At 47.7% G+C, this 27,071-nt stretch overlaps 1 protein-coding gene across 19 annotated transcripts in view; it reads right to left on the minus strand.

The window, feature by feature from the left end:
* The window catches only part of TENM4 (teneurin transmembrane protein 4), a 3,006,191-nt gene that overhangs the window by 214,502 nt on the left and 2,764,618 nt on the right, over positions 1-27,071 (minus strand). For 16 of the 19 annotated variants that reach the window (XM_054661572.2, XM_063784373.1, XM_063784372.1 and 13 more), the window contains 2 exons: positions 17,650-17,748; positions 16,196-16,431 (listed from right to left, as the gene is read on the minus strand). In XM_054661572.2, coding sequence (XP_054517547.2) covers positions 16,196-16,431; positions 17,650-17,748 — 335 coding nt within the window. The remainder of the gene's footprint in view (positions 1-16,195; positions 16,432-17,649; positions 17,749-27,071) is intronic. The other 3 variants (XM_016921717.4, XM_016921714.4, XM_016921710.4) reach the window with 1 other exon arrangement.

Raw genomic sequence — 27,071 nt, forward strand, 5'->3', positions numbered from 1 at the left:
TGTGTGGATTTCTCTGTCTCTTGAGCCTGCCTGCCCATCTAGCCTCCATGCCTTTGCTGATACGATGCCCTCTGCTTGAACGGTCACCACCTTCTCTATTAAGAAAAAATTCCCCCATCCTTCAAGACATACTTCAAATATTGCCTCTTCTGTGAGGATTTCCACCATCACTCCCAGCCAAAAGTAGCCACTGCCCTCAGCCCTGGGCCCTTATCATTATTTCTGCCCCTCTCCCATAAACACTGCCCTCATGGTATGCATACCTGTGCTTCCTGTCCCTTGCTGATTTCTCTACCAGGCTTAGTACCCAGTGGAACAGATCTGTAGAGAGACAGTAAGGCTCCCAGCTCTGGCCCTTACCAGCTGTGCATCAACAGGGAAGTCACTTAACCAACCTGACTCTTAGTTTTTTCATCTGTGGAAATGGAAATAATAGAAAACCATCTCCCAGGCTCTTGTAAGAATTAAATTTAATGAGGATTCTTTAGAATTTAGAATTTAGAGATTATAAAGTATATTGAAAATATAAGGCATTATTATAATATTGCTTAATAGTTAATGAATGAAAGAACACCCAAATGTCCTAATGTAATACAGTCTGTGTTTAATACACAGACTGGTACAAAGATTTATATGTGAAACCACCCACACAGTTTCAGACCTCAACAATTAGGTGTATGTATAGTGCTATTTAATAGACTTACTGCACTACAGAAAAGTCAGAAGACATAAACAAGGTAGAAAAGAAGAATTTTCAGCTTCTAGGTAAAGAAAAGTGCTAATTATCCTAAAATTTTCATTTAAAGCTTTGTTACCCTCCTACTCCATCTCCTCTCAAATACCCTTTTTGCAAAGAGAGTTGGAATCAAGTGTGTGCTTATATACACAGTGCCACACACAGGCTGAGACACACACAGGGGTCTGAGGAATGTACTCAATTCTACAGATGATCTGAGTGGTAAAATTTGAGACAATGTGATGAAATGGAGGCCACACTACAATTAATGATACTGGCATTTTTTCTTTCCCACTGGAGGCTGTGAACAAAATCTAACTCTAGGCTCAAGGGCATGATCAATCTAGCTGCCCGCCACATGCCAGCAGGAAGGGCTTTCTCCAAAGTGACACGTTACGCCAGTGACAATCTACTCATGCTGGAGGAAGCCTGGAGAACAGCAGAATCAGATACTACAAGGTGCTGTTGCTCAATAAGCAATAGGTTTTGAGGTCTCCTGACATTCATAACCTGGCCTCCTGTTGGCTCCAGTCCTGAAGCACTTTGGGTGCAAACCGCCGCCCCAGTCAGTGCACATGTGTGTGGCAGTGCTGGCACAGTACACGGGGCAGGACAGACGGATGGATGTTCATTTTTCCTTCATAAAAAGATAAGTTAGTTTCTTTCATTTTTTTTTTTTTTTTTGAGACAGAGTCTCACTCTGTTGCCCAGGCTCACTGCAATCTCTGCCTCCTAGGCTCCAGTGATTCTCTTGCTTCAGCCTCTCGAGTAGTTGAGATTACATGCGTGCACCACCATGCTCAGCTGATTTTTGTATTTTTAGTAGAGACAGGGTTCCAACATGTTGGCCAGGCTATTCTCAAACTCCTGGCCTTGAGTGATCTGCCCACCTTGGCCTCCCAAAATGCTAGGATTACAGGTGTAAGCCACTGTGCCCAGCCTAGTTTCTTTCATTAGCAAGGAGCTACTTGCATCCTCTCAGTAGTTCAGAAGGGTGAAAACCTTCCCTAAATGCCCCCCAGCATATGGGAAGGGTAGAGCCCAATGAGGAGAGGATGGGCTCTGGGTGTGAGTCCTGTCTCTTTCTCTCACTAGAGATCTGGCTTTGGACATATCATTTAACCTTCGTGGCCTCAGTTTCTCATCTATGGAAATGGAAATAAAAACAGCATGGTGCCCCTGTTTGCACTTAACAAATACTTACTGGATAAGTAAGACTGTTGAAGAATATTAAATGAGGAAATACATGTAACACTCAGAATAGCACCTGCCTGGCACAAGGCAGACTCTAGATTTGTGTGTGCTGCCATATTTGTGTGTGCTGTTACATCAGCTTAGGCTTTGCTGGGAGTGGCTGGGAGCAGGGGCAAAGGCAAGCTGCAGACAGAAGGGCAATGTGGCCCTCGTTTGTTCTGAGCCTCAGGTATGGGGCCCAGGGACATGAGAGGAGGGCTTTTAGAGGCAGCACGGTCTGCATAGGGTTTATAGTTGGAAAACTGGATTTCTAGGTCCAGCGCTACTACTTACCAGCCATTCCAGCCGAACAAGTTATTTGACTGCAGCAGGCCTCAGTTTCCACATCTGGGGCTTGCAGGGCAAGGAAATGCAGTTAATAATTATAGAGAGTGCATTGACTGCTAGAGAGAAAAATTAAAAGACCTTACATAAAGGCATGGTATTTATTCTGTATTTGCCTAGTGGAGCCTCTCTTCTAAGGGGAAAGGCAGCCAGTGTCTACCAGCACTTGTGATTTCTGTAGTTTTATACTGAAAGTCTTCAGTAAAACAGAATGAAAGTACAGATTGAGGCCCATAGATAGGTAAAATGCACAAATGGACACTTTAATGTGGACTCTTCTGACACAGATGCAGAAATATCCAACATTCCTATCTACTATCCTCTGCCTTTGTTTAGGCTGTTCGGTCTTCCAGAAAGCCATTCCGATCTTCTCTTTCAATATCTTACTTGATTTACAAGCTCAATGCCTTGTAACTTTTTCCTGATCCTCCCAGTTATGAATTGCTGTCTCCTTTGGAATCCCACAGGGATAGGTTCAAACTCCAGTAACATATCTTTATCATCCGCCTAGAATTGCCATCAGCTCCTTACACATCTGGCTGTCCAAGAAAGTATGGATGGCTCAGAGGCAGTGACGCTAGCTTATCTGGCTTTGTCTGCTCCTCACAGCCTGGGACACAGTCCAAAAGACAGGCTCAGTGAATGCTCCCCACCAGTTTAAACCTGAATTTGGGGAAGCTCCTTCTGCTTAATCACCTGAAATCCCTGCATCCAGGGATGGCTCTTGGCTGCTAAACCTGAAAGGGTTTAAAATCTCCAGGTGATTCAGCTGCTGGGAAGCTGCGTTTACTCCACACCTACTACGGGTCATCCACTGGACTGGGCCCTTTGCAGATGTTCTCTTGCTTAATGCTCAAAACACCACTTAGATACTAATTGACATTTTACCAATGAGGAAACCAACATACAGAGAGGTTTGAAAACGTGTCTGAGCTGGGTTTGGAATGCAGGTCTTACTCGGCCCAGTCTGTGCTTTTGCTCTGAGATCGTATTGCTGTCTTTAGAAGGATGAAGCTGTTTAGTTCTGGTTTTGTTGTTTTACTGATAGGCAGAAGCACTGAGTGGAAGGAGAAATATTGTGGTTTTTTCAGCCCTCTCTCTTCTTCTCACTGCTCCCTTCTTCCTTCCACCCTGCTCTTCCTCCCTGCCATGAAAAGAGGCTGAGCTCTGCTCCCGCCTTGTCCCCTAAGCCTAGCAGACTTAAGTGTAGCCCCTTCCTAACTTCTCCTCCACAAGTGCTAGGTATTTACTCAGTGCAAGAATAGCCATCAGGGGGGCTGTTTTCTCTTTCTCTCTGCACTTAAGTGCAATTAAATTATGTTATTTCACAGTAATTAGTCTGGAATACAAACGAGACTTGGGGAAAATTCCTTTCCAAGAAGGCTAAAAATCTATAAAATCAACTCCTTTTCCATACTCCCTGGGCAATGTTGTAAAAGGAGCACCCAGAGATGCAGTTGGGGGTCCTTCCTGACCAACCATGGCTGTGCTGCCTCCCCTGGGGGCTTTAAATTGCCCCCAGGGCCTCCAACCCCTAGGAGAGTGTGTTGTTTCTGCAGCTGCTGCTGTTATTATTAAAAATGAATATATGAGTAAATGTGGGTCCCTTCTTTTTGACACATTTCCAAACTCAGAAACTGCTTGGCCCTCAAATTCAACACATCTTGTTTGCCAGGGAGAAGGGGCAGGCAGATTTCATTTATGAGTGGCTCTTACTATTAAGAACTAGGTGCCTGAGAATCATTTCATCTCCACAGCAGCCTCTTATCTACATTCATGGGTCAGGAAACTGAGGTCTGGGGAGAGTACACTTCTTGCTTGAGTCATAAGTAGTTAGGAGCAGATGAGCAGTTAGGGCACAGCCAGCCTGTGCCCCGTGCCGGCTATGTTTCAGCAGCCGCCTCTGGCTTTGTCTCCTCTGGTTTTCCCTCCGCATAGTTTCGAGCAGCCATTTTTCACTCACTGATATACACTTTCCACCTTTGATCTCTGTGAGAACTTGGAACCTCTATTCTTTCCTTTTTCTTTCTCCCCTCTCCATGCCTTGCAACATCTGTTGGGTTCTGATCTTGACATCCTGCCCTCCTTTCTTTCCTTGAACAAACTTTTGCTGGACACATGCAACATCATGCCAGACCCGGCACAAGAAGCTGTGGCTATGATACTAAGTATGACGGAAATTTTTTCGGCCCTCATGGAGCTCATAATCTAATGGTGGGGACAGATATTAAACGATCCATGTCACAGTCATTTAGCAGCCATTGTGAGGAGCACCACAAGCATCATAAAGGCATAGAACTGGGTTCCTGGCTCAGCGGGAGAGGCTCACAGATGCTTCCCTGAAGTAGCGACACTTGAGCTAAGCTCTTGAGAAAGAACTGATTGGTAGAAGTGGGGTAGGAGGTGATGGGCAGCTCTCTTCAGGAATGCTTCAGCCTTTTTTGGTCTCAGAGCCACTTGTGACCCTGCGCCCACCTCCCACCAATTAAACTGGCAGACCCAAGATCAGAGAGAAAGTTTTCTTCTGGCAGGACCGTGGGGAAATTGGATACCTGGATGGGAGCCCCTGAAGTTCAGTCCTACCCTTCTGAAGAGGATCTAGCAGTGAGTCACAGAGCTGTTCACACCTTGTGACCCAGGAATCCTGCTCTGGGGAATACACCCTTTCCAAAATAATCCAGATATGAAATAAGAAAACAGAGCAGAGGCACAAAGATGTTTACAGAAGTGCTACTTATAATGCCAAAGAACTGGAAACAGCTGGAATACAATGATACAGTAATGGCACAAATATAATGGCTTTTACACTTGGCAAGAATGAGAATTGTGTCAGTACTTGAAAATGTTTGCATGAAAAAATGGCCTGTGCACCACCCCGTCTGGGATGTGAGGAGCGCCTCTGCCCGGCCGCCCCGTCTGAGAGGTGAGGAGCGCCTCTGCCCGGCAGCCGCCCCGTCTGGGAAGTGGGGAGCGCCTCTGCCCGGCCGCCCCGTCTGGGAGGTGGGGAGCGCCTCTGCCCAGCCGCCGCCCCGTCTGGGAGGTGGGGAGCGCCTCTGCCCGGCCGCCGCCCCGTCTGGGAGGTGGGGAGCGCCTCTGCCCGGCCGCCGCCCCGTCTGGGAGGTGGGGAGCGCCTCTGCCCGGCCGCCGCCCCGTCTGGGAGGTGGGGAGCGCCTCTGCCCGGCCGCCGCCCCGTCTGGGAGGTGGGGAGCGCCTCTGCCCGGCCGCCGCCCCGTCTGGGAGGTGGGGAGCGCCTCTGCCCGGCCGCCGCCCCGTCTGGGAGGTGGGGAGCGCCTCTGCCCGGCCGCCGCCCCGTCTGGGAGGTGGGGAGCGCCTCTGCCCGGCCGCCGCCCCGTCTGGGAGGTGGGGAGCGCCTCTGCCCGGCCGCCGCCCCGTCTGGGAGGTGGGGAGCGCCTCTGCCCGGCCGCCGCCCCGTCTGGGAGGTGGGGAGCGCCTCTGCCCGGCCGCCGCCCCGTCTGGGAGGTGGGGAGCGCCTCTGCCCGGCCGCCCCGTCTGGGAGGTGGGGAGCGCCTCTGCCCGGCCGCCACCCCGTGTGGGAGGTGGGGAGCGCCTCTGCCCGGCCGCCGCCCCGTCTGGGAGGTGGGGAGCGCCTCTGCCCGGCCGCCCCGTCTGGGATGTGGGGAGCGCCTCTGCCCGGCCGCCACCCCGTGTGGGAGGTGGGGAGTGCCTCTGCCCGGCCGCCGCCCCGTCTGGGAGGTGGGGAGCGCCTCTGCCCAGCCGCCCCGTCTGGGAAGTGGGGAGCGCCTCTGCCCGGCCGCCCCGTCTGGGAGGTGGGGAGCGCCTCTGCCCAGCCGCCGCCCCGTCTGGGAGGTGGGGAGCGCCTCTGCCCGGCCGCCGCCCCGTCTGGGAGGTGGGGAGCGCCTCTGCCCGGCCGCCGCCCCGTCTGGGAGGTGGGGAGCGCCTCCACCCGGCCGCCCTGTCTGGGATGTGAGGAGCGCCTCTGCCCGGCCACCAACCCGTCTGGGAGGTGAGGAGCACCTCTGCCTGGCCGCCCCGTCTGGGAAGTGAGGAGCGCCTCTGCCTGGCTGCCCCGCCTGGGAAGTGAGGAGCGCCTCTGCCCAGCCGCCCCATCTGGGAGGTGTACCCAACAGCTCCGAAGAGACAGCGACCATCAAGAACGGGCCATGATGACGATGGCGGTTTTGTCGAAAAGAAAAGGGGGAAATGCAGGGAAAAGAAAGAGAGATCAGATTGTTACTGTGTCTGTGTAGAAAGAAGTTGACATAGGAGACTCCATTTTGTTCTGTACTAAGAAAAATTATTCTGCCTTGGGATGCTGTTAATCTATAACCTTACCCCCAACCCCGTGCTCTCTGAAACATGTGCTGTGTCAACTCAGGGTTAAATGGATTAAGGGCGGTGCAAGATTTGCTTTGTTAAACAGATGCTTGAAGGCAGCATGCTCCTTAAGAGTCATCACCACTTCCTAATCTCAAGTACCCAGGGACACAAACACTGCGGAAGGCCGCAGGGACCTCTGCCTAGGAAAATCAGAGACCTTTGTTCACATGTTTATCTCTGACCTTCTCTCCACTATTATCCTATGACCCTGCCACATCCCCCTCTCTGAGAAACACCCAAGAATGATCAATAAATACTAAAAAAAAAAAAAAAAAAAAAAAAAAAGAAAGAAAAAAATGGCCTGTGAAAAAGGCAGAAGGACATAAAGCTGTTTATCCACACTGACTATGCTGAGGCTGTGGCTGCTGTTGTTATTAAAAATGAATATATGAGTAAATGTGGGTCCTTTCTTTTTGACACATTCCCAAACTCAGAAACTATGAGCCATGATATGGAGATCAAGGATAACACACAGAAAACCGCAGAATGTTTCTGTTGTTTGCCCCAGTATCTTGAATTCTGGATGATACCTTAAAAAATTTCTCAACAACACTGAAATATCTGAGTTTGGAGATTATTTTAGGTAATATCTGATTTTAAAGCCAGTAAATAAATCACTTCTTTACTATATTTCTCAAAAACAGTGCCTGAAACTACAGAGACAGAGAATAGGTAGATGAGTGATTGCCAGAGGCTGAGAATGAGAGGGGGGTTGACTTCAAAGGGGCATGAGGGAACTTTTGGGGGTGATGGAATGGTTATGTGTTTTGACTGTGGTGGTGGTCACGTAACCCTACCAGTTTGTCAAAATTCATACAGTAGTACACTTAAAATGTGTTAATTTTCTGTATGTACATTATATCTCAATAAATCTGATATGAAGGAAGTGGCCTGGGCCTGGTGGCTGAGTGGGTGCAAAGGTAAGGGACAATGTCTGAGCAGTGGCTGGAGTTTCAATCCTAGTTAGGTCCCTAAGAGCACAGTCAGAGCCCTGTGCATGGCTAGGGAAAGGAATTATGACACAGGGGAAGACAGATGTCATCCCGCTGCCTTCCACACTCACTCTCTATCCTTTTTCACCCTGCTCTGTGCCCTGGGAGGCTGGTCCACATGGCCTGGATCAATGGTTCCCTTGAGCTGTGACTTCTGGTTGGGTTCCACCACCAGGAGGAGGTTGTCAGGGTGGGAAGAGAGTGAGGTGGAGATTTCTGTTCTCCGGCTCCCTCACCGCCATGCCTCTATTGAAGACCATACATCCATGTCAAGCAGCACTCTCAGCTGGCTACCTTCTCCAGGTTCTAGTAACCACTCCTTCCCCGTTGCCCCTTCATGCCCCTTCATGGTATCCTAGAACCATTAGCCAGGGGGTAGTACCATTCCTTGACACACTGCCCTCACTTTTGTACCTAGCTTCTTAAACTCTCCTCAAATTAAAAGCAAATGAATGATCAAATGACAAACCCCATAACCCGCTGCCTGAATACTTCCATTGCCAGGAAGGGCACTGTCAAACTCTTCTATCATGGGGAGGCTCTGCAAACTGGAAAACGTTCATTTTCTTCCCTCTTCAGCCCTGCAGAGCGAGTTGGTCCCTTCTCCCTTCGTCAGCATTTCAGACAACTGCAGAGAGCCATGCTGGTCTCCTAAGTCTTCCTTTTGGGGATCTGGAAGATATCTGTCTGTGGCCTGTTATAATGAGAACAATCTATATATATCTTGCTATTAGCAATTCCCACAGAGCAGCATGAAGGAATCGATCTTGGAGAGAGAAGGCATTAATGCAGGATCCTGTATCTTTATCACTTTTTCCTCCTTCTAAAAGACCAAGTTCAATCATCTCCATTTCCCATTCTTTGGGCTATAAAGTTAAATCTATGGCTCCTGTCCAAAAGGCCTGATGTGAAGTCAAAGAGAAAGGAGGGAAAATGAGCCTTATTGCACACAAATAACACCCAGGCCCAAGTGTAATAGGCTCATGCTAATGAGGCAACAGCATCTGAGATCCTGATATTGTATGAGCTGAGCCAGATGGAAATGAATGGGTGTTGGGAGGTGGATAAATTCACCCTGGCCTCTATCTGTAATTCTTTCTCTACACATCTCATGTCCATTTCACCTGTATCTTAGCCCCAGAACATAAAATACACAGTTCGGCCACCATGCTTTTGCCCATGCTGCTCTTCTGCCTAGAGTACCCTTGGCAGACTTAACCATTTTGCAAGGCCTCTTATTCAACCAAGTCTTAATTTAGCACAGGTACCTTGTGCCAGGCTTTGTGCTGGGGATTGAGTATGTGAAAGCAGAGAGTAAGACAAGAGGAGATGGGGGAGTGAACCTCCATTAAAAAGAAGGGAAGTCTAATATGTCTTCTAACTGAATTGCTACCATACTGAAGTCCAGTTTGTATGATGAAATGTCAGAGATATTGACAGTCTATACCACTCTACGCAAATTGCACTTAACGCCCAAGTTCACCTCTATCACCATTTCCTAGATAGCCTCAAGAACTGCATGACCCAGGGTCTTCCAGACCAAGAACTGCAATATTATTCCAACAAGCAAAGCTCTCTAATAGCTGCCTTTTGAAGAGCAGCAATTAAGCATTAAGCTTAGCAACATTCTCACTTATAAATTAAACTATCACCACTTCAAGCAAGGGTTCTGATTTTTTTTTTTGTACTCCACAATCAGTCCTTCTTGTGCAGTTGAAAAATGCAAATGCAACCTAATTTAAGAAAGGATCCCTCATTGCTATTACACAAATTGGAACGTTCCACTGTGGTTACCCAGGAGATGCAGAAGCCCACATCTGAGACTCCACCCTTTATGTCCTGGTGCAATTTCCTAGAGATATAGAAATATAGACTAGGAAGGACCTTACAGGACAATCCACTTGGGCCACACTGTGGGTGAGGTCCAAGGAGGGGTAACAACCATCTCCCAAGGCGACCAGCAAGGGACATCTCCTTTATCACATGCTCTGTGTTTTTCAACATCATCTCATTTAACCTGCACAACAGCCTTATGAAAGTAATACTATTATTCCTCCCACTTTGCAGATGAGGAAACCAAGGATCAAATGGCTAAACAGCTGGAGAGTGGCAGCGCTGAGATTTCTGCGGAGGTGGTCAGGCTCCAAATCCCATCTTCTTTCCTGATGAGAACCCCACGCTGCATTAGAGAAATCACAGAAAATGGCGCCACTGCCCTGCAGGGCAGACCTGGACCTGATGATACAGCAATCAGCAACCAGTGTCCTCTCAGGTCTTCATTTAAATGTAAAGCCGCTCCTCGTTTTAGATTTATTAACAAGCCTTTTTCGTCTCCTATTCCAAAGGCCTACCTGGCAAGACAGGTGCTTGAAGAAACCTCAAGTTACTAATCTGAGGCTCTTCTGTAGCACGCAGTGTCTGCGTTTTACATACAGATTCAGAACACAAGGGAAGCTGTCAGTTTTATCTGCACAGAAGCAACAGTTAGTGAATCACAAATCAAGTTTTGTCCTAGTTAGAGAAATGATGTGAGCTGCTTTGCAGGTGACGATTCTTCTTGTGGCTGCATTGCTGGAACAGTGAGACATCCCTACAAATGTTTTCTGACAGGTCCCCCTGGTTGTTCTGTCAGCTGCCCTTGTGACTAACACAGGCCAGGAAGCCTGTTGGTGCTGCAGTGAGACAAGCCAGGTCCAAGTTCTCACTCAGGAGTAACTAATACTCTGTTACATGAGATGCTAATAATTCTAATAATACTTTTAACAACAGTAGTGTCTAACTTTTATTGAGTGCTCTGTGTCAGGGAGTGAGCTAGGTACTTCGTGTAAATTATCTTACAGAAATTTCACCCCAACCCTGTGAAGTAACCACTATTATAATCCTCATTTTACAGATAGGGCAACTGAGGCAGAGAGAGGTTGTGTAAACTCGCCAAATGTCACAAAGCTTGGAAGCAGCAGTGCTGAGATTTAAAAGCAGGCAGCCTAATTTCAGAACCTATGCTCTCAACCATCATGCTGCTCCTGGTTCCCTCTCCTATAAAATGGGACAGTCTTTCCAGCCACTTCCATAAGGAAAGTGAAAACCAAGGTTCAGAGAGGTTAAGCAAACTGCCCAAGTTTACACCGTCAGCAAGTGATACAGCCAGGGTCTGAAGTGAGATCTTTTGATTCTACATTGTCTATTCCAGCCCAGGGCCTATATAGCATAGTTGGCTGAAAGCACGGCCTTTGAAATCCCAAGTCTTGGTTGCATCCCAGCTATGTCATATACTGGCTATGTGACCCAGGCAAGTTGCAAACTTCTCTGAGCTTTAGTTTCCTTTTCTAGAAAATACAGAAAATCATACTCATCCCACAGAATTGTGGTGAGGGTCCAGAGACATGATACACGTAATGGGCCTGGCCCAATACTAGGCACATAGCAAAAATTCAAAAAGCCAAATATTAAGATGGGAGAATTACAGCATACAGGTTAAAAGTGTGAGCTCAAAAGAGAAAATAATTCGAAAGCTTCAGCTCAAGAGCTTGAGTGCCTGTGGTTGGGAGGATCATAGCCCTAACATTTACCATGCAACAGTGGGCAAGCTACTTAAGCTCATGGGGGCTCATTGTCCTCATCTGTCAATTGCGAATAATAACTCATGATTGTTAGGAGATTTCAGTGAGGAAACACAAGCAATGTGCTCAGAACAGAAGGGCACGTGGACAGCATACAATCAAAACTAACTGCTCTTTATGAATGATAAACAGCAGCCAAATGTGATTTTTACTACTCTATATCACACCTTTTTTGCTAAACATGTTTTAAAAACAATTAAATGCTATACAATAAAGCATTTAATTGCTTAACAATTGGCAGTACAAGCTTCAGGTTCTGACCTAAAACTAGCATTGCCCCTGTCGATATCATCTCATGTAACCTGCACAACAGCCCCCATTGTGTTCTGCCAACAGATTTCTCCAGAAAAGAAAAGACCCGGTATTCAAATGGAGACTAACAAGGACCTGAGAACTGTACTAGGAAGAACTGGTGAATAAAGCACTGTAAACTCATCCTCAGTGGCTGTCCTTCTGAATTGATGCCTTTGGAGACAAAAATACAAATTTTCTCTCTGAAGAGATCCCACAGCTGTGTGAGGGTCCTCCCTGGATTCCCAGCTCAGGCCAGAGCAGCCAAGTAGCACTCCCAGGAGAGGAGGAGGTGGCCCATGGGCAAGCCTCTGGCTTCCGCAGTCTCTGTTGGTGGTAAGTGCTGACTCCAGTGTCTCTACTTTCTCATGAAAATACCTGTAAATGTATCTGTAATTGAAATGTCACTGGTGGCACAAGTTTCTGAAGACACTTTCTAACTAAGAAATGGAACATCAGCTGGGTGTGGTGCCGCATACCTGTAATCCCAGCCTGTTGGGAAGCTGAGGCAGGAAGATCATTTGAGGCCAGGAGTTTATGGCAGCTTGGGCAACATATTAGACCTCATCTCTACACACACACACAAATTTAAAAAGTAGCCAGGTGCAGTGGGGCACAACTGTAGTCCCGGCTGCTCGGGAGGCTGAGGTGGAAGGATCACTGGAGCCCAGGAGTTCAAGGCTGCAGTGAGCTATGACTGTGCCAGTGCACTCCAGCTTGGGTGACAGAGTGAGACCCCCATCTCTAAACAAACAAACAAACAAACAAACAAACAAACTAAATGTCAAACGAATCTGTCAGGATTACCAACCAGACATGACAGCCCTAGGCAGATAACAGCAAAAGAAAAATTATTTTCCACCCTCTGTTTCTGCCTCCCGCTCTGGTGGTTAGGTGACGCAATTCTTATCTGGAACCTGATAGGATGTAGAAAATAATTACAAATGAAAAGGTTATTCATAATTTTTAAATGAGTTAATTAGTAAACCCAGTCAGACTCACTCATTACAGTAATTAATAATTGATTATACTTGAAATTAAACACAATTTGTCATCAAAAATCTAATTAAATATCTGTGCTTTTGCCTGTTGATTAGATCGGTTGGTCTGCTGGAAAAGGGTCTTTGTTAGGGATATTTGTGCTCGGCTGAGACAATTAATTTGATTTTTAATGATTGATAGTTCCTTCCAAGTTAGTCGTCACAGCCTGTAATTATGGCCAAGCAACAAGATGCTTCTGCCTTGTCCTCAGCAGCTGCAGGAGAGCAAGCAATAAGGCTGCTACCCTCTAGCTTGTGAAGCAAGGGTGGGATGGCCTGCACACCTGCAACGCGTTCACCTGCGTTGGCTTATACCAAGCTCACAAGCATCCTTCTGAGGTATGGGTTGTGCCTATTTTCTAGATGAGTAAATCAGAACTCAGAAAGAGAAATGACTTTCCCAAGGGTGAGCAGCTGCTGCGTGGTAGAGCAGGGCCTGGAATCCAGGGCAGTCATGGTAGGTCTAAGCTCTTCCCCAACACCTTGCTGACTCTCCAGGAAAAAGGGAGCCCAGGGAATGCCCAGGCTTGCCTCTCTGGCTTGATCCTTGTATATGAGCCCTAGCATCCAGTCCAAGTATTTCGACACAGACACAATATTATCTGTGTAGAAATATCTGTGTTACTCTTGGCAAGGACACACTATCAGTGAACTGACCATTCCTGGCTCAAGACACAAATTCTTCAAAATTGACCTTCGATCCACCTCCTCTTCTCCACCTAAGTTGTCAGTGTTGTAATTGAAGCCATCAGCTTTTCCTGACTAGTTGACTGCAATAGTTTCCCAACAGGTAAGCTTCTACTCCTCCTTCCTCTACCCTTACCTTTCTAAAATAAAAATCTGTGTCCTATCACTGCTTAAAACTGTTCAGTGGTACCCCAGTTGCCCACCCAATAAGGTCCTCAACTTGTCCTCCAAGCTGATCTCCACAATCTGATGAAACACTTCTGTATTAGCTCCAACGGTGCACCCCACACTCCTCAAATGCTTCAAACACAGAAAACATCTTTGCTACCACATCATCCTCTTTCAAGTCTTTGAAAGCTCCCTTGCTTTGAAATACCCTTTCTGTATGTCTACTTCTGGCTAATGCCTACTTTAAAATTCAGCTCAAACATCACCTTTCCCAGGAAGCCTTCCCTACTCTTCTTGGCTGGGGTTGGGTATTCCCACAGCCCCTGAGCTCTGTGTAAATCAGTCACTGTTTCAGATTTGCCTGCTAACATAGCTATCTCTTCTTTTAAGCTACGAATACCTCAAGGGTAGTGACTATATATTTAACCCTGGCACTTAGCATAGAGCCTGGCTCAAAGCAGGTACTCCATATGGTTTGCTGAGTGAAAAATAAAATTCACAAAATTGTGGATTTGAAGACTGTCAATGTTGGAAGGAAAATTAAAGGTTACCCAGTGAAAACTCCCAGGCAGTGCTTGAATCTTATTCTAAGTGGTCCCTGAGCTCTATCTGTATCCTTCCTCAGACAGAGAGCTCACTAATTCCCACAGTTGCCCCTATCTTTAAATAGCTGAAGACTAATCATGTATTCTTATTAACTGGGAGAGAAAGAAGCCACGAGATGGAAAACAGGAGAGAGTTTGATTAATCATGTAAACACTTACTCTTTCTCACTGAATTAGGCTATATGATATAAACCTTAAGACTTCAACGCAAAACAAATGGATGTGTATAGCAGCAAACTACTCAAATTATGACTTATGACTGCCTGTCCAGAAGTCTACTCACTTATGAAAAATAATAATGTTAGTCAAAACCAAGAGCTGTGCCAGTGGTTGGTGGTGACATACTATTCGTGGTGCCAAAAGCAACCTTCATGCCAAGTAATGGTACTGGAACTATACAACCCTCACTGGTAACCCACTCTATATCAATGATGCACCTCACAGAGCCTGGGTAGGCCTTGACCTCTCCCAGTTTGGCTGTTTCATTTATACAATGACCCATAGCAGGGATGGCAAATACTTGACACGTTATCAATATTCTCCATTTCTGTGACCATAACAGACATCACTAATCAATCACAGATAGTCTCTTACATTGAGCCTAAATATAGCCCCAGTATCTTCCTCAACACAGCATTCTAGGCAGCAGCAACTAAACAATCAGACAGAAGAAGAGATGACATGCATGCCACCTTGGCCTTGGAGCCATGAAATTGTCTAAGCCAATATTCAGAAGGGGAAAAGAGACCTGACATGCCAGAGGAGGCTTATTATAGCTTGAGATATTGAAGGGGACCTCCCTGTTTGCAGGACTATCATCTTCCTGATTACTTATTTTTATAAAATTCAAGAATCTTGAGTGGAATTGACCTTACAGCTTATGCCACTCAAACCCCATCCATGCTTGAACCACTTCTCTATCTCTTGAACATGTGATGGCCCATGTTGTATTAATCATTCTTAGTGACACCTCTTACTACTTCTCAAGACAGCCCCTGTTCAGCCACAGTGACTTTGCTAGTTACCAAGTTCTTTTTCACAGCGGGCAGCACTGTCTTTTTTGGCCTCTGCCAGTTAGTTCTATTTCTGTTTACTGGGCTTGTGCTGAAAAAGTCCCCTTTGCTTGCAGAATTATCTTAGAATTCCTTAGCATGGGTTCGAGGCCTTCTCAAGCTGGCCCAACCTACCTTAAGCCTTTGAATTACAGGAAAGGACCTCTAGGGTTAAGCCAATCTCCCTTCCAATGCCTTTACTAAGAGGCTGATTTATATAGAGGCAGCAGACGCTACACAACACCCACAGATCTCTTTGGATTAATATCTTTCCTGGGAAAAGACCAAAGCAAGGGGTCAGAAGTAGGAAGGGGTCAGACTGTGTTACAAATTCATCAGAAGACTGCACAGTGGGAGCCATCTGCTGTATCAAGGCAGAGGTCGGGAGGAGCTCCTTATATCTGTGTTTGCACCCAGGGTCAGGTGAGCACTGCTCCGTGTCTGTGCGCCCTCAGCCAGCGTTCTCTGCTCTCTGTGCTGGCTGGGACCTTCTGCTTCTCAGTGAGAATTTCCCTGGGTTCCTGACCATGGTTTAACTCTGGACCTTGGTTCCCACAATACCCTCAGACTGCCTTGCCAGACATCTACCTTCAGACCTGCTTTCCTGCCAGTTTCCCTCCAAGCCCAGGGTGCTCCACCTCCTTCCTGCTCCTCACTGCAGCCACACAGTCCCAACAGGAGAGGCTACCTGCTGTTCAGCCTCTCCAACTTGTCATTTAGTTGTATTGACTCAATCCATGACACTTATGCCATAGATCCCCATCTCAAAGGCTAGTCTTACTGAGCACTCACGCCCTAATACCAGGCACCCAACACACAAAAGGACAGATGCCCAGCTTCCTTCCTGATATAAGTGCAGAGGGATGGAGACGAAAGAGAGGAGGGCCCTGAAGAGCTGCCCTTGCAGTGTCAGGGGTGCAGACTGTCCAGAACTCCAGGGCTGCTTGGCTCACACTGCGTGCTTTGCCTGCCATGCTAGTAAGGAGCCTTCAGTGCCCACACGTGTCTTGGTTGCTGCCCTCTGGGCCAAAGGGGAGCAAGGGAAGCTGGGGTGAAGAGGTGCTTACCCACAAAGTATGCCAGCAGGATGACCAGAGTGGCTGAGATGACGATGGCGCTCAGGGCTGCGCACTTCCAGTTACAGTACTTGGAGGGCTTCTTGAGGTTAAAGGCCGGCCGGGCGAAGGTGCTGCGGGGTAGGGGTCGGGGCGGAGGAGAGTACACTGTGCTGGACGTCAGTGGGTACCCTGGTGATGTGGTGCAGAAGAGCGGGGAGGTGCCTCCAGGCTTGAAGAGGAAGTGCCTGCAGATGGAGAGCAGCAAGAGGGTGTCAGGGGCTGCCCAGAGACCAGGCACCCAGACAAACCTGGAGGCCAGAGTCGGCAGTAGAAGAAGCATGCAGAGGAGCCTGGATAGAGAGAGTCACCACAGAGACCTGGGAAAGGACAGGAACAAGGAGAGCTACGGACTAGACCATGGAACAGGGCACACAGAGACACGTTTCCACTGAACACGGATGGGACAGCCCTACCCATGGGAAAACCCACCCAAGGCACGGCAGAAGGTGTTAACCAACTCAACAGAAGGCTGGCACTGAGATCCTTTTCCTGGGAACGGATGGGGCTGGGATACTGTTTCTTGGGGAATAAACTTCCTATTCTCTAAAATTATTACAGTAGCTTGGAAAGTATCTAAAATCCTGTTGTGTCCCCTGGAGATAATGAGACTTAAAATTGTTCTTCTCCCTCCAATGCTTCTGTTGCCGGTGTATCTCAACTGAGGATTGGAATACCCTTCTTTTTAAAGGGGGTTTTATTGGTGTTGAAGCCAAGAAACCACCACTAAGTTATGCCATGGCCATTAGTCCCCTAGTGGCTGTCACACAGCCAATGGCAGCAAATGCCTTCAAAGCACTCTGTCCAGAAGCCAGACTGCTGCCTCCCAAGCCCAAGGTGAAAGCTGTGTGGGGGGACAGACAGGCAACTGCACCCTACAGCCTAGTCATGAGGGCAGTGGGGTATGGTCAAAGCACATGGTTGTAACCAAACTAGGTGTCAGGAGCTCCTCCACAGCTTGGCTTTAACCATGGCCATGGGAGGACTTGCACACAGCCTGGGAAATGGAGTGCGCTGGTTGCACTGTATCCCCCAGAAGCCTTAGGGCAAACCCACCCCTATTGGGGTACAAGGTGCCTCAGGTCACAGAATACACACTCAGGGCCAGAGTCCATACAATACAGGGCCTGTGCTGCATTAAAAATGCTATGTGAGATGGTTTTTGGAATGGCAACAGCAGCCAGTGAGATGCCAAGAGCTGCATATTAACAAGACTGCTGTTAATATGCTGGGGGATAGGGTATTCCAAGGATAAACTGTTCCAAGTTGAACATGGACTTGGTGATGAGCATGCCACATGGATCACCTCCCCCAGAAGATCCCAGGGAAAGGTCTCAGGGTCTGCATGCAAGTGCAGGAGCCACAAGGAGAGCACACACAGAGAGGAGAATGGGGATGTCACCTACCCGTCACTGTAAGCCCCATCATGGCGGGAGGTGCCGAGAATGTCCATCTCAATGAGGTTGTCCTGCAATGTCCCTAGGAATGGCTGCTTGCCTAGGTTTCTACGCACACATGGAGACACGAATGAAGCAATGAGTCATGCATTGATGAAGGGGGATAGTAGAGAAACACACAAAGTGGCTGTTTGGTGCAGCTGTGTGCGTAAGACCAGCGGGACACGGTTTCCAGGCAATGGGTCAGTGTGCAAGCCACATGTGCAAGGGGTCCACCTGGCACAGAGCATCCAGAGAGAATACTGTCTATACAAAAACAAGGTTTGGCAGTTGTGTGCATCAAATCACAGTTCTCACTGAAGAGGACTGACATGTGTCCGGGACTGAGCTAGGTATGCTACATCCAGCCTCTCAAATCTTCAAAATGGCTATGTGAGGAAGGCAATGTAATCCTCGTTCTACAGGTGAGGAAACTGAGATGTGGAGAGGTAATGGGTCTTGCCAAGGTCACCAGCTAGCAAAGTTCAAAGCAGGAATTAGAGCTCAGGTTCCAAAGCCTGTGCTCTCTCTCTCTACTTGAGGCTGCTTACATCAGCTTAAACAGTGGCTAGAGACACTCATTTGGCTAGTCCAAAGAAAAAAAAAAGTTAGCATTTTTGGCCATTGTCTTCTAAAGCCATGGTTCTCCAACTTTCTGGAGAGCTGAGCATTGCTGAGGCCCATCCCTAGAGATTCTGTCAGCAGGTCGGGTGGGGCCTGAGGATCTGTATTTCTCCCAGGCCCCCAGGTTAATGCTGACCATGGTCAGAGGATCATCGTCCTTTAGCGGTGCAGGGACCTGGGTGATGACTGGTTAGCAAGGATGGAGCTCCACCGAAGACAAAAGAGGATGCTCTTTGTTCCCCAAGTGCATAGCATTTTGTGACTTTACCTATTTCTAACCCAGAATGAAGACAGACATACTTGCCCTTTTTGGTCTCAACCAGGTCTGCTGAGTGACATGATTCACACTCAAGTAGGCTGGAGCCTGTCTCCTGATCTTTTCAGGACAGCTATCACCTCACTTTCAGACTCTGTGGTGAATCATTTGTAACAATCCAGTGGTGGCTTCAGCCTGTTGCATGCACCCAAGAAAGGAACTGACTGCAGAAAGCCAACTTTGGACCCAGCCCTGCCAAGGACCTTCTTTCTGACTTTGACCAGGTCTTAGAGCCAGTATTCCCAAATTCAAGACCCTTTTATGCCACTCTCTTCCTGTGCAACTTTGGGTATAACCCTTAACCTTTCTTTATCTTATGTTCTTCATGTAAAAAGGGATTACAGTACTGAGCTCACAAGGTTGTTATATGGATCGGCTGAGATAATGGTGGAAGAAGTATTAAGGGCTATACAAATATTATAGGAGTACTAATGCTAAGTATAATAGTTACTACCTACCCTATATCTACCGCATATTATTTATTGTTCCAGAAGCTCTGCAACTATCTAATTTAAATTTTATTCCTCACAATAACCCTACAAAGTCAGTACCGTCATCTCTATTTTGTAGACTGGCAAAGCAAAGCTTGTAGAAGCAACTTTTCTAAGGCCGTATCATAAACAAGTGGAGAGCCAAGCTGGAGCCTGGGGTTATCTGACCCCAGAACTCAGGCTCTCTCCACTTTATAACCCTGTCTCTCTCTGCACAGCTTTGTGGCTACTGCCCCTGGTCAGCCTCAAAGACCCAAACGAGGAGGGGCTGTAAGTACTATCTGGAAATCCCCTTTCGTTAACATCCCTTGGGACAGTGGAAGCATATGGCAACACTATTTGCAGGTAGAGTGCTGAGTATGCAGTGGTGGTGGGGACCTCCTCTTTTGGTGAGTCGTGAAGCACTGTCTGGGCCAGCGGCCTGGGTGGCAGTCTGTTCTGCTGGTGTGCAAGCCCCTAAAGTCTTCCCCAGTGCCTGGGAGGAGCTTCAGAGGTGTGGACATCCCTCAGAGTGGCTCTATTTCCATCACCAGGCAGATAACCCTGCTGATGGGAGGCCTGGTGGCCCAATGGGAGGCATACAGGCCCTGAAGCCAGACAGATCTAGGTTCAGGTCCCATAATCATCATTCACTGGCCCTGGGCAGGTGACCCAATCTCTCTAAGCATCCACAGAAGGGGATAATTGTTCATTTTACAAAACCCAAAGTGTAATTTGGATCATATCACTTCTCTGCTCTCAACCCTCCAATGGCTTCATAAGCATTTTAGAATAAACCATAGTCCTTACCAGGGCCCACAAGCTCCTGTAAGATCTGGCCTCTAGTACTTCTCAAGCCTCATTTTCTATGCTACAGGTACACTGGTCTCCTTGCTGTTTCTTAAACAAGCTAAACCTTGGCTTTCCTCTGCCTCCCTCAACTATCTTTATGAATCAGAACCCTCCTGAAAATATCTTCATGGAATATAACCTCCTTCCTCCCCTCCTCAACTATTAGCTTCTTACCCTAACTAAAATAGCTCCCAGCCCACTCTTCCCAATCACTCCCTGGCCCCTTGTACTGATTTTTCATGACAGGACTTCACATAAACACACACACACACACACACACACACACACACACACACACACACACACTCCTCTCTCTCTTTCTCTCTCTCTCTTTCTGATGAAAAATAAAGCAATACCGGAGCAAGGGGCCAGGAAGTGATTAGGAAGTGATAAACACACACACACATATCCAATATATATATGCTTATCTGATTATTGTGCTTTTTCCTAATGCATTTTAAGTTCCACAAGGCAGAAGTCTTATCTGTCTTGTTCACTGCTATGTGCCCAGAGCCTAGAGGAATATGTGGTACATGGTAGCAGGCACTCAATAAATATGTGCTGAATACTGCTGAATTCAGGATACACAAAGGGAAGCATGCCCGGCATACAGCAGGCACATAGTCAGTGCTTCATTGAAGATGGCAGCAGACGGCATTCTGATTGTTTCCTCCATCCCTGCATTTCAGGAGGGAACTGTCCACTCTCTGTACAGCATGAGCAGGTCCAAGGAAGAACTCCTGCTGCCCCCCGGGACCTGAGGCTGGCTGCATGGCATGCTCCCTAGAAGACCTGGGAGTCTGGCTTGAGTCAGAAGGCTCAGATCCCATTTTAAGATACAGAGTCAAATTTATACCTTAAAACCATCAGAAATAAACAAAAAAACACATTCAGAGAAAAAGACATAAAGGATAAAGATCAAAATGTTAGCAGTTAAGGATTTTCAAGTGACTGGAAAAACAGTGATTCTTATTTTAACTTTTACAATTTAAAAAGAAACAGTTATTTTTAAAAAAAGAGAGACTGGACAATTATCTTCTAAAAGTACAGCTCTGTTAGGAGAGGGGAAGAGGTGATGCAACAGAGTAAAGGATTTCTAGAGTAAGAGGGTGCCCCAGTCTCCTGAAAGAGCTTCCACACTCATGCTCATGTGCATATTAATTATTTAGATCTCTCTGGAATTTGGAGAGACATGAGCACTTGCTGAAAATGTTGGCTATTGGCCAGGTGCAGTGGCTCACACTTGTAATCCCAGCACTTTGGGAGGCTGAGGCAGGTGGATGGCTTGAGTGCAGGAGTTTGACACCAGCCTGGGCAACATGGCAAAATCCCATCTCTAGAAAAAAATTCAAAAACTAGCCAGGCATGGTGCCATGTGCCTGTAGTACCAGCTACTGGGGAGGCTGAGGTGGGAGGATCACCTGAACCCAGGGAGGCTGAGGCTGCCATAAGCCTCTGCACTCCAGTCCGGTCCAACGAGACTCGGCCTTAAAAAAAAAAAAAGAGGAAGAAAATTCTGGCTATTCAGAATGCTACTACTGCCTTGAAATAGTCTTGTTCTGCTGGGCGTGGTGGCTCACGCCTGTAATCCCAGCACTTTGGGAGGCCAAGGCAGGTGGATCATGAGATCAGGAGATCGAGACCATCCTGGCTAACACGGTGAAACCCTGTCTCTTACAAAAAAATTAGCTAGGCATGGTGGCGGGTGCCTGTAACCCCAGCTACTCAGGAGGCTGAGGCAGGAGAATCGCTTGGACCCGGGAGGCAGAGGTTGCAGTGAGCCGGCGATTATGCCACTGCATTCCAGCCTGGGCGACAGAGTGAGACTCCGTTTCCAAAAAAAAAAAAAAAAAAGAAAAAACGAAATAGTCTTGTTCTATACTTTTAAACTTAGTTCTGGGTCAAATTACTTGGTGTCATTTGATTGATGAGGAAACTGAGGCCCAGAGAGACATGTGCCCTGCCCTCATACCCATACCATAGCAAGTCAGTGGCAGAGCTGAAACTAAAACCCAGGCACCCTGACTTCCAGTTAAAGGAACCTCCCCTCAAATCTCCTATCCACCCACTCCCCAAAACTCTAGGTGTCTAGTTCTTCTGAGAAACAAATGCCCACCTTTCTTGATGGGGACCCTAAGCTGCGGAGCCCACCTTGGGTCACAGTCATGCAGGGTCTCCTGCTCACTGCTGCTGAGAGCTCAAGTGTGGGCACCTGATTCATTTGACCCTCACACTGGTGGGTGCTATTACCTCATTTTACAGATATGGAAACTAAGGCCCAGAAAGGTTAAGTGCCCAGCATACAGGAAACATTAGGTGAAGATGGGATTTAAACCAGATCTCTCTGACCTCACAGCCCTGAGCTGCCTCTCAGGAAAGAGGTTCCTGAGTACTTGGACAGGAACCTTCAGCTAAGTGGCGGGCTGTTCTTAAAGAGGGGATAGACTGGTTCCCTCTAAGCATGTGGGGAGGCCTTGGACTAGCCCCTGAACTGCCTGTAGGAGGGGCTCCCAGTCCCATGTGTCTGACTTAAGGCAGGCTGAGCTCACCTCTCAAGGGCAGAGCAAAGGGCTTTTGGGAAGGAAGTAGCCAGGAAGCTGCAAAGGCCAGTAGTTCCTCAGGACCGCCCTGATCAACGGTTCACCCTCTCACAGTGAGCCCGCTGTCCTGGGCCGTGTTTCCACCCACAAAGCCACGGGACAGCCACAGTTGCCTCTGATTCTCACAACTACCTACTGGGGCAGGACAGGCAGGGATCACACCCCATATTCTGTAGCTGAGAACTCAAGGTGTGCAGGGGGTTAGTGACTCAGCCAAGACCACACAGAGTTAGTGATGGGGCTGGCAGCTGAACAAATGAATGGAAAAAAAAAATGAACCAGGCACCAGGTCTTCCAAGCCATGGTCATCCTTCTAAAAGGCCAATCCCATAATGGCACCTTCTGATTTAAAAGCTCTTGCTAGCTATTCACCCTCATGTCTACCACCCCAGCCTCCAGGCCCACAGGGAAAAGTACAACCTCCTTTTCATGTAGCCCAAGATCCTCCATTGCTGATCTCCATTTAATCTCATCCTCAAGAGACTCCCTGTACTCCCGCTTGAGCCAACTACTTGCCATCTCTCCAAAATGCCAAGCTCTCTCCTGGCTCTGTGCCTATCTCTCAGCTAAAAATTCCTTTCTCCCCTGCAAACTCCTACCAATTTATGCCTGGAGAAGCTAGTTTGAACAATCAGGAAGACGGCACTGCATAGTGGTTAGGTGTGTGGGCCCTGGAGCCAGCCAGCCTGGGGATGGACCCTGGTTCTGCCACTTACTGGCTGTGGGACCTGAGGCAAGTTACTTAACTTGTCTGTGCTTCAGATTCTTCATCTCTAATACGGGGATGAGAATATGACTACCTACATGCGCAGGAGAGTGAAGACAGCAGCCCTGACTGCTATCCTTTGCAATGCCTTCTTATAACAGTGGCCCTGGGCTGGCATCTGGGAACTCAGGTTTCAGGGGAGTTGCCACCATTAACTGACGAGAGTGGCTGGCTCACTGTGCCTCAACAATTATGATGAATAACTGCTTTCCTTTGGGGAGTCTGGAACCCAGGTACTTGCCAGGCAGGGGGTGCCGACATGAGCACCCCCAGTAAAAACCCTGGAGCTCAGGCTTTAATGAGCCTCCCTGATTGGCAACATTTCACACGTTGTCACAACCTGTTGCTGGGGGAATGAAGTGCGTCCTGTGTGACTCCACTGAGAGAGGACCCCAGAACCTTGTGCCTGGTTTGCCCCAGAGTCTACCCCAGGCTTCTTTTCCCTTTGCTGATTCTGCTTTTCTGCCTTTCACTGTGATAAACCAGGGCTGTGAGTATAACACCTATACTCAACTACGTGTTGAGTCTTGTGAGTCCCACTAGTAAATCATCAAACCTGGGGGTGGGGGCTTGGGGACTCCCAACACCCACCTTATGGAATAGCTGTGAAGAATGAAGTTAACATGTGCCAAGAACTTAGAACAGCACCTGGCCGTTCCCAGTAAGGGCTCTCTCTACTGCTGCTCCCAAGCAGAGGGAACCACGCTCTCCTCTCTGCTCAGAGGACTCCCTCTGTCACAACATCAGTCATGGTACCTGTCCTCATTCATTTACAGGTCTGTCTCCCTCAAAAGACGGTGAGCTTCTTAATAACAGTTGGCTGTGTCTTCTGCATGTCTGTGACTGAATCACCAAATTACAAGGAAGACTGTATATCCCAATTCTCTGCAATGCTCTGGGGCTGACCTGGCCTGCCAGAAGGCACTGTGTGTGCCATTCTGGGAACCACACTAGGGCTGGTCTGGAGACCACCAGGGTGGCACCCATCCCTGAGGGTGGGCAGGGTTTTTCCCCAAATTCAGTGTGACCACAAAATGGACCCCAGGCTTCCCTACCAGGCTTGAGATGAGATGAGCTGGAGCCAAGGTCTGGCAGCCTTCTGCTCTGACTTCCCCTCACCCAACAGGAACCTGATGGGTTATTAACCAGACAGTCCCTGGGAAATCAATTAAGTGTCTGATGCTGCAGAGTGCAAAAGAAGTGGATCAGGGTTTGGGGGACCCTAAACATATGGCTCCCTCCAGAATGGATCACGGATGCACCTATAGAAGCTTAAAGCAACATCTTACCCCAGCTCAAAGGGAGCACAGGTAGGCCCAGGCTCCTCAATGGGGGACTCGGTTAACCTTGGAGACTGCCAGAAGTATGGCAGGTGCAGAGAAAGGAGCACATTTACCAAAGCCCTCTCTCTTCTTCATCCTCCTGCTAGCCTTTCTTTTTCTGCCAGCATGAAATCTAAATCCCTCTTGGTCATTCTACCAGCTGTTATAGTATTTATTCAGCCATTAATTCTAGACTCTCAATACAGACTGAGTTTGACAATCAGTGAAGGGCCTGTGACTATTTCTCTGATATCAAGAGGCTCCCATTCTGGTGGGGACTGGCAAAAGCTGTTTAGGCTCCCATTCTGGTGGGGACTGGCCCAACCTGCTCTGTTGGGCCGCTAGGCCTCTGCTCAGACTGTGCCCTCTCAGGCCCTCCTTTCTGCCCCTCCTCTGCCTGGGAGACTCCTGCTTGCTCTTCTCAGTCATGCTGTACCAGGTCTTCCAGGAAGCCTTCCTTTCTCCCCACTCAAGTCTCAGTTAAGTATACGTATTCATTCATTTATTTCACCTGTGTTAATAATTATCCAACAGCTACCATGTTGTGGGAAGCCCTGTGTTGTGTGCTGGGGATCTCAGGGCAATTAAAAAGTAGCATTATTTCCTGTACTTTTCTCTATCAAAGCACTTATTCTATTATAGGAGTCTGTTCTCTGAAATGTCTTACCTGGTAGACACATAGTAGACACTCAGTGAATATTTACTGAATAATAAAACACTACATAATAAGTAGTTGAGCATTTACTATATGCTAAGACATTTTCAGACATTATCTTAATATGTTTGTTACAACAGCCTTATGAGGTGGTGTGGTGGATTAAAGATGGCCACAAATTCTTGGACACTTTTTCCACTGAGAAGTGGGGTCTGTTTCTCCTCCTCTTGAAGCTGGCCAGCTTATGACTGCTTTGACTAACAGAATATGGAGGAAGTGACACTACAGCATTTTCAGGCCAAGCCTTAAAAGCATCAATAGCTCCTGTCTCAGTGCCTTGGAGCCGCAAGCCACTGAGTATGAAGCACAATTACCCTGCTAGGAAGCCTATTTGGAGAGGCCCTTAGAGGGAGAGGATGCTATAGTTTGGATGTTTGTCCCCCCAAAGCTCATGTTAAAATTTGATACCCAGTTGGGCACGGTAACTCACACCTGTAGAACCAGCACTTTGGGAGGCCGAGGCAGGAGGATTGCTTGTGCCCAGGAGTTCAAGACCATCCTGATCTCTACAAAAATAAACAAAATCAGCTGGGCATGGGGGTGGCTGTAGTCCCAGCTACTTGGGAGGCTAAGGTGGAAGGACTGCTTGAGTCTGGGAGGTTGAGGCTGCAGCGTGTCAGGATCATACCACTGCACTCTGTCTCAAAAAGGGGGGAAAAAAAAGAAAAAAGAAAGAAAATTTGATACCCAATGTTAGAGGTGGGGCCTAATGGGAGGTGTTTCGGTCACGAGGGTGGATCCTGCATGAGTAGATTAAAGCCCTCCTTGGGAGGAGATCAAGTTCTCATTTTTACTAGTTCCTTCCAGAGCTGGTTGTTAAAAAGAGCCTGGCACCTCCCCACCCCTCTCTCTGTTGCCATGTGATCTCTGCACATACTGGCTCCCCTTTACTTTCTGCCATGAGTGGAAGCAGCCTGAGGCTCTCACCAGAAGCAGATGCTCGTGTCACATTTCTTGTAAAGTCTGCAGAACTGTAAGCCAAATAAATCCTTTTTCTTTATAAATTACCCACCCTCAGGCATTCCTTTATAGCAACACTAAATGGACTGAGACAGAAGGGTACTGCCAAGACCAGCTTTCCAGCCATCCCCCAACAAGATGTCAATTATGTTAGTGAAGTCATCTTGGATCCTTCAAATGAGTCCAGTTGCCAGCTGAATACTACCAGTGGACCCCTGTCAACGCGATGTGGAGTGGATGAATAGCCTAGCTGAGCTCTTCCTAAACTCTTGACTCACACTGTGAAGTGTAATCAACTGGATGTTTCCAAAGCCACTAAATTTTGGAGTCATTTGTTTGTTGTGCAGCAATAGATAATCACAGCAGAAAGTGACTTTTATTTTCTCCATTTTAGAGATGAAATTGAAGGTCTTGGTCCATAGCTAGTGAGCACTAGGGTGGGGTTTCTGAGGATAGGGTATGTCTGATCCTAAAACTGGTGCTTCAAACTCACTATGGTGAATGGGCCATCACTTGTACCCTCAGAACATAAGGCCAAACTTACTTCTCTGAAGTAGAGAAGAGGTAGAACCTACTATTTCCCCTCAACTCCTTTGGGGCGAGTAGGAGCTCAAGAAACTCTTTTTGAATGACATTTTTATCCACAGGGTGGATATGGAGAGAAGACGTATATGAAAAAAATGGGAAATAGCTTTTAGAGTGTGGTTTCTAAATGCTAGGCACTGTGCTGTGTGCTTCTTATATATCACATTTACTTCCTCCCAACC

Source organism: Pan troglodytes, chromosome 9, assembly GCF_028858775.2.
Source record: "Pan troglodytes isolate AG18354 chromosome 9, NHGRI_mPanTro3-v2.0_pri, whole genome shotgun sequence".
NCBI classification, from domain to species: Eukaryota; Metazoa; Chordata; class Mammalia; order Primates; family Hominidae; genus Pan; species Pan troglodytes.